The 8,682-nt window shown below is 32.2% G+C and overlaps 1 protein-coding gene across 1 annotated transcript in view; it reads left to right on the forward strand.

The window, feature by feature from the left end:
* LOC149784597 (uncharacterized) overlaps nucleotides 1–5,260 on the forward strand; it is a 128,244-nt gene extending 122,984 nt beyond the window's left edge. The window contains exons 17-19 of the mRNA XM_089933297.1: nucleotides 463–495; nucleotides 3,204–3,326; nucleotides 4,978–5,260. Coding sequence (XP_089789423.1) covers nucleotides 463–495; nucleotides 3,204–3,326; nucleotides 4,978–5,063 — 242 coding nt within the window. The 3' untranslated portion in view covers nucleotides 5,064–5,260. The remainder of the gene's footprint in view (nucleotides 1–462; nucleotides 496–3,203; nucleotides 3,327–4,977) is intronic.
* Nucleotides 5,261–8,682: the final 3,422 nt, after the last annotated feature.

Raw genomic sequence — 8,682 nt, forward strand, 5'->3', positions numbered from 1 at the left:
CATGATTTCAGTATCAATATCAATAGTGCTATCATGACCCCCTCCATTCTAGTATGCCTCAATTTCAATATTAAGACTCGGAAACATTGCTTTCATTTATATCATAGACTCTTTCTATAGTATAATTCATCGTCATTACATAATGTACCTGTCATGTGTCATGTGTTTGGAATGACCATTATTGCCAGTATTGGAACTACTATTCAGTATACATGTATTAATTGATGACCAGCTTTCTTTTACTACTCGGTCATCAGTAAGTATTTAATTAACTTTCCCATATAATTATCTGTATACCATTAATATATGTTGCCTTTATATACACTAAAATAATGTTTTGATTTCATATTTTGAGATGAACGTGAAAATTTTATCTTCATTGGACTGTATATGAAATGCCGGGAAATGATACATCATCATTAATAAGCAATACATTATTTTCATATTTCAATTTGTTTACAGTGACAGATGATATAAAATGCCCGAAAAATCTGAGTAAGTGTTTTGTATAAATTAGTCAGATTCTCAAAACTTGATAATAACGTTTCGATATGCCAATGGACATTTATAGCCGTATAAAATAATGACTTGGTAATGTAAATTTTATGAGAAATTTCAAAATGAGTTTTGTTCTTTAAAACAGTTACGCTATTATAAAACAATAAATATTTTAATCTAATTTTATTTGCCCAAAAGTTATGGTAAAATTTGACAGTAACATGTGTCATATTCACATATTTAATCCTATACACTTCACTTACCAAAATATGTTTCGACATGCATAGATAAAAAGAACGTGCTCATGATGATGGGATAATATTTTTTTATGCTGCCAATATAATGCAGGAGATTACAACTACAAAGGCGTGACTGAAGTCTTCGTTGCGAATAAATACATTTATTCGTATTCACCTCAAACAGCACGATAGAGCTTGCCATCTTAAATCTGACATCACATTAGAGCTTGCGAACTAACTCTAATATCACATTAGGGCTTAGCACCGAACTATCGGATCAGATTAAAGTATGCTGACTAACACTGTGCCTAGAATGTTTGCAATGATCTATAATATAAGGAAAACCTTTGTCATTTTTATTGCAATTTATATTATGCCTTTTTTAAATTTGAAACAAAACACTGCTGTTCTGATTATGAGTATTTGCTGATCTTGACACGACTCGTCGCGTGCTTATGGAGTAGTGTAAGGGTTGTTGTAGATTGATTCCCAACATTCAACCGGTAAGAATGTTGCTCCGATAGCTTCAAGAACAAATTTGATTTTATCGTCCATTGGAGCCCCGGTTTTATGAATACGCGTGAACACAGACGGATCATTTATGATTACATGCAACAACCTCCTACTTGTCAATCATCGTGCCTGTTTCATCGATGGATAAATGTCTTTGCTTGAGAAAGAAACCTTTATATAAGCAGCAGGAAAGAGTTCTCTTGAGTCACAAATAAGTACAAATATTTTAAATGAAAGAAAACGTATAGTAGATTAACATTAAATTGGCTGTACAATTCCAGTATGACCGTTTCCATGTATTTACCAGGTGAGGAATGAAGGTGGTAAAATGGATAGGTTTTGCTAGGAAACATTATGTAGTTGTCTACTGTTTAAAAAATGAGAATATGTGTTATTGATTTTAAAATAGTTATGTGTTCAAAGATTGCAATATAACAGTAAGAGACACGTTATATCACCACAAGGCGATACCACTTAATCGCAACACACAGAATACCACTTTGGAACTAATATCTTATCACAACTGGAAAAAATATCACTCATGCGTTTTTTTCAAACATCCATTTCCATACTTACGTTAATGCATATTTACTTCTCTCTCTCTCTTCTCTCTCTCTCTCTCTCTCTCTCTCTCTCTCTCTCTCTCTCTCTCTCGCATGACAAAAAGATATTTAAGTGTGTCAAGACTAGAATACATTCACGAAACATAAGAGGAGAATCCACCTATAATTTCTATAAACAAATTCCATGCAACATAATGTTAACTTTCTTAAAAAGAATCTTCCTCATAAATCATGCAAATTGTTAGTGACTTCACTTACGTGACTTATGGCTATTCGATATTGTATGTCAGCCATACAGTATCGTATGCCTGTTGCACTTCACGATAAAGGGTACATATTTTAAAGGCAAAATCTTCCTTAAAGGTTCGATTTAGCTTATTACAATCATAATTATGTTCTGATACGATAGAAGATTCAGGCATTGATATGTATTTATTGCAAACCAAACTTATGTGCCAACTGTAATTCCGCTACAGTTTCTGCCACCGAAAGGGACTGCAAATTTGCAAAGACAAGAAATAATTCATGTTTGAATTCAGAATATACACAAGAGAAAACCTAAATCCTTACAACAAAACTCACAATAATTAGAGTATTTTGTTTAAGGCTGTTACGCACTTTTGTTTGTCGAATACTATCATTCCGTCATGTATCTCCCTTTCGTTATTTCCATCCCTTCCATTATTTCATGTATTAATCCACTCAAGTACAATACTAACTAAAACCAATTTTAAAACTAATCAATTTAACGCATTATATGTGCAAGCTGTATTTAAATCAGTGTAATAAAATTACTGTAAAATTTATGAATTTCTTTAGGATTGAAAAGACAAATCCAGCTTTTGCCTTTAAACGTATATGATGGAAATAAAATTTACATTTGATGAGTAGATACAAGTATATAGTTCACAGGCGATGAGGACACATGTAGTATAGTTACTTAAAGTCTCGTTACTCGTAACAATACAATGTTTCCATTTTAGTCGTGAAATAATTCCTCCTATAAATTCAATAAAAGTATTCTCTATATACTATAAGTTTTCCTATATTTTGTTCTTTTTTCACATGTCTCGTTCTGTATAATTTTTATTTATTTCTCTATTTTTTTTCCTTTATCAATTGTGTCTTTTTATGTGTATGCATCGAACTTAATTATATTAAGACAACCAATAATTTGCACATAGTCACACAGCAGCAAATGTGGCAGCAGTTGCATTATTTGTGATTGTAGTTGTAATTGGAATTGTGACGTTTGTCATAGTGAGTCTCGTCGCAATTAAAGAAACAATCCGTGATTCCTTCGTTAATAGTATGTATCCATTTCTCGGCTATACTAATGGTTTGAAATCTAGAATATTATATAAGTTATATTTATTCAAACGGTGTTTAGTTCAAACAACCACAACAAGCACCCAGTCGCCAACACCAATAACAAGCACCCGGTCACCAACCTCCACAGCGACAACCCTATATGCAGTTACAACCGCTCCACCAGCAACACCAGGAACATCACGTAATGTCGATGCCGAAACTTACAGTAACGCTAAATAAACTTCAAACGTTTAAGGAAGGAATAAGTAATTTCTCAAGTAAACATCGTTATATATAAAGCTAAATCGTTAACAAGATAAATACTTGAACGAAATATATGCCAAGGAATGTGCTAAACATCAGGTAGACTAGGTATTTCCATGTAGAATAAGCATTGTCCCAGACTCCGATTAAGATAAACATGTTTACTTCCATTGATAATGATCCTAATATTTAACCTACGTTCACAGAGAACTATTACCGATGTGTTATATGCTTACAAAATACAAGCTAGTGGTCAAGTAAATAATGAACATGATTTTGAACAAGATCATGCACAAAATACAATTATACATCACGTATACTCATAAAGGAAACAAAAAAAAGATACAAAGTAAATATTCGTAGCAAATACATTCGTAGAACATGCCTATGAATCTCCAAAGCAATCGCATATATTCCTTTCTCTCAGTCTGTCAATCTGTCTCTCTGTCTCTTGCTCTCTCTCCATCTATCTATATATATATATATATATATATATATATATATATATATATATATATATATATATATATATATATATATATATATATATATACGGTTTCATTTATAATCATATATTGAACGTAGATACATTAAACAAAACAAGTTGTTGTGTTTAAAGTATAATAGATGTAACATATATGCTAGAATTAATGTATTTCCTTATATATATATATATATATATATATATATATATATATATATATATATATGTATATACTTACTTGTACATATAAAGGAGGGTTAGTGACAAATCAGATCGATTTAGTGCAAGATACAGTTAGTAGTCACAATGAACTACAGGTACCATTGCAGCAGTTTACGAAATATAAAATACAGCTTGGGATTAAGGTCTATGTAAAAACGAAAAAAATGGTAATATTCATTTAATGGCAAATGCACAAGCTCTAAAATATAAAGTACATGAAAGAAACTAAACGATCATTTATGATAATGAAGATGGTCGCATAAGGATCATGAATTGACATTTTCAAGAAGATTACTGACTCGATATCCTTGTTGTTGTCCTAAATACAACTCTAAAAAAAACTTCAAATAACAGATCAAGTAATGCTATCATAAGCAAACTAACACGATTAGCCAAGAGGTGCCGTTTTCAAAAGCCCATCCTATTACACTGCCATTGATGCTTGGCAGTTTTTTGATGGCCCATTTTGAGAACTTAATTAGATTCTAATATATGCATAACATGGCCCTCAATTTGCTGAGTCCTTTTCATGATATCCCAATTGTGATATTCAAAAGTCTATCGTTAATGTACGTTTCTCAACATAATGTTCAAAATGTAAAGTGGCTGGGAATATTTTCCATTATAAGAGTTTCTGTTTATATTTCAGGTCAGGAAACTAAAATGTTAATAGGCCAACGATTCAGGAGAACATATTTCTTGCTGCTTTATATTATGTTTTATATCATAGCAATTAAGCTAAATATGTTTCCATATCTACTCATTAGCCAAAACAACAGCCAATGTTTCGGTAGTCATAGTTTTGGAATTGGAATTGTGATGATTGTCATAGTCCCATGCATAGTACTATTAATAAATATTGCAACCCATTTTTCATTAACAGCTATACCATTAAACTCAACTCCAAGACAACTGGTGCCAGGGATCGTCATCGGACGTAGAGCTGTGTCAATGTTACGACCGAGATAAGAATATGGCTGTCAACATCCAGTGGTACTTGAATTATAGCAAGGGAATGTACACCCTTCATCTTAAACCTCTGTCGGAAAACTATCATGACAAATTAAAGATTTTGTGAGATATTTCCTCTGATTATATTAATAATCAAGTTATTTTAAAGAAAGCAAATGTGTAAAAATTCTGAATACATACATGTATGGACACTACATAGGTATGGTGCTTCTTTTCTCTTATTGACTTGTTTTCTTTGTACTGTTCAACCAACAAAATCACTAATGAAGAAATAAGTGGGAACTTAGTATAATCTGATAATATGGTTGATCTATTAATCATGCATATATGCATTTCCTTCATTGCTTTAATTCGACAACCGTACTTAATGTACTGTCACTTACTTTCCTTCTCTTTAGTATGAAGATATACTCAGGTTGTCATAAAGTGCCGAGGATTAAGTCGCTGCTAGTCAAAGCCTGAAGGAACTCTCACTCATCATACCTAACACTTTGGACGAGCTAACACAATGTGTGAGATTAAATAAATGAAGGAAGATTTTATTTGTGCTAAAAGTATACACGAATAAGCGAAATTTAATAGAGTGATGATTTTGTGAATAATGATCTTGTAAACAAATTAAGCGCTAGTTGTTTGACATTTGTTTTATTTCAACTTTGTACAAGGTGTAATGGATACGATAGCTCTGAAAGAAAACATTTTCGTTTTCTTCTTTTTCCAGTGCGTTGGTGAAACGTTTTTATTGTTATTTTCATTACTTGTTTCTTTCTCTTACCAAATGGAGCATCAATTTTTACAGCCGAAATCAGAGCAATAGACCTTGCTCTGCAACATATAGAAAAGAATCGTATTTCAAACTGTATCATCTTCTCCGACTCGCTATCAGTACTTCAGTCACTACACAATAGAAAACTGGAGAACCCATTATTGAAAAACATACTCGTAAAAAATACCGAGCTGAGTGTCTCCCACAATATAATATACTGTTGGTTACCTAGCCACATTGGTATTAAAGGTAACGAAAAAGCAGATCGCGCTGCTAAAATGGCCCTTTCTCAAGAACCATCTGATTTTAAAATACCATATACTGATTTTAAACCTTGTATCAGAAAGTTCTTACGTCAGAAGTGGCAGGCATCATGGAATGATGCTGTAAATAACAAACTTCATGCAATCAAACCAACTCTAGGAGAATGGACTCCTTCCTACAGAACCATTCGTAGGGAGGAGGTAGTCATTGCAAGAATCCGAATTGGTCATACTTATATCACCCACACCCACATACTAAAAGGTGAAGACCCACCAGAGTGCGTTTCTTGCAATGAACCATTCACTGTCAAGCACTTTATGATAGAGTGCTTTGACCTACAACCTACGCGCGATCGTTATTACGTTGTGCATGATATGAAAGAACTTTTTGATAATATAAACATCACTCGTATTATCGAGTTCTTGAAAGCCGTAAATATTTACTCTAAACTCTGACTTTTATGCTATCACCTTGTGCAGTTTTATGCAATATACATTCCGTCCCATTTTAATACCTATTCATCTTTTTTACATCTCCCGTTGATCGGGAAGCTTTATTTTGCACCGTTACCATCTTACCGTTTTTAATTTCAACCATTTGTTCTTTTATATCGCTGGTCGATGTAGAACCTTTTATAAGTTTTAAAAGATTATACAAGCAACACTTTGTTTGGCGCTGAATAGCCTAAGAGTGCTGATGCGCCGTTAAAAAAAAAAAACAATCAATCAATCTTTCTCTTTGTCCTCGCTGGTATTGTTAACTCTAAAATCAACAGTTCGAATCAATGTTAGGCACAATTGCAGAATGCTAGTGTCCACGTACAATGAAGCGCACTCGCTCTATTTTACTCACTCTCTCTCTCTCACATACAGACATACTGATATATATATATATATATATATATATATATATATATATATATATATATATATATATTAAGACCGTATAACTAACTTAAGATAGCAGAGACATAGTATGATGACGTGAAAAAGCGTGACACGTTTCAGATAGGAATGAATAGTTGTGGGAAAGGAAATTTTCGTATTGTCAGAAAAAGAAACACTAGAAATAATACCTTCAACTCAAGGCTAAGCTTGCAAACATATCCAGAGAAAAGAGTTGTAGTTTTTATCTGCACTCAAGGCATGTACAAACTACTTCATTTAATCACAAATGAAGCTTCTGCAACTCTAAAATAGATAAATACATGCATATTGCATTCCATATTTGGTTATCTTCTCTCGCTGTCCAGTTACCCCTCTATCTCGTCTCTGTCTCTCTGTCTCTCGATATATGAGGATTTATTTGCACACATTTGTTATTCATTCACTTATTAATTCTCTTAAGCAACATCGTATTATATACGACATAAGCATTGTATTAACTTTTTGCATAATGAAATAAATAAAATTATATATGACATAAGTATTTATTGACTTTTTTTGCATAGTGAAATGAATACAATTATATATGACATAAGAATTGTATTGACCTTTTTGCATAGTGAAATCAATGAAATTATTTATGACATAAGTATTTTATTAACTTTTTCCATAGTGAAATCAATACATTTATGCTCTGTTAAAATATAGATCAATACTGAATGACAACCAAGAATATTCAAGTGATTGATTAAGGTCCGATGCCATTTTCTTTTTGATATCATGCTACCGTACTGCTGAGAAAGTATTAATATATCCTATTTGATGACCGTAAAAGTAACATAGTCTAATAGTCTTACTTAATGATGTACATAATCACTGAGGTGTAAAATGTCACGAATATTAGCCTTTGAAATTACTCTGTTATACTCCTTAGTGTGAAAGAACACATCAAGTACAAAGACTTTATAAATAACAGTATCTGAGAACATCACCTTAACATGAAACGTGTGCTTAAACACTGAAGCGAGAACAATAGCTGGCAGTAATTTATTTTGGGTACGGTAGTGTACTACATTTTCAGATGTATCGATGATAATGACTGTGAAGGAAACATTTTCCCTAAAATGTATTTGAACTTAAAAAGGTAAATGATCACTAAAGGGTCAGAGTAATCCGTATTAAGTATGATGGTTTAGTATTCCTCAGGTAGCATAAATATATTTAAGTGTACAGGAAGGATATTCTAAAATCTGACCTAGAAAAAAATACATTAATAATTGGTGCGTGGAAACTTTATGTCAATTCTGATTGATAGTGTTATACTTGCATCATACATTAAATTATTACTGAAGCAACAATGTCTCAGAACTGGCGTGAATGTATAAACAGTACATAATGAGAATAGAGATATTCTTCTAGTTACATGATAATCATAAGATGGATCTTTTAATTTCATAAACATTTATATTACAACCTAATCATGATGCCATCCAAGGCACAGTTGTAACTTTCGAGACATCGAACTGTATTTCAAAGTCATTTAACCACTCTATTATGTAGTTTGGTAAATTAAGATTCCATAAACGAAATAGCATTTTACATTTGCCCTGATGTTTTCGAATTTGATCAATGTAGTTCTTCGAATAAAGCTAGTAGAAACATATAAATTATTCAACATGTTCCAAAATTTCCTTTGGAATAA

Source organism: Sinohyriopsis cumingii, chromosome 14 (assembly GCF_028554795.1).
Source record: "Sinohyriopsis cumingii isolate HCF-2022 chromosome 14, ASM2855479v2, whole genome shotgun sequence".
NCBI classification, from domain to species: Eukaryota; Metazoa; Mollusca; class Bivalvia; order Unionida; family Unionidae; genus Sinohyriopsis; species Sinohyriopsis cumingii.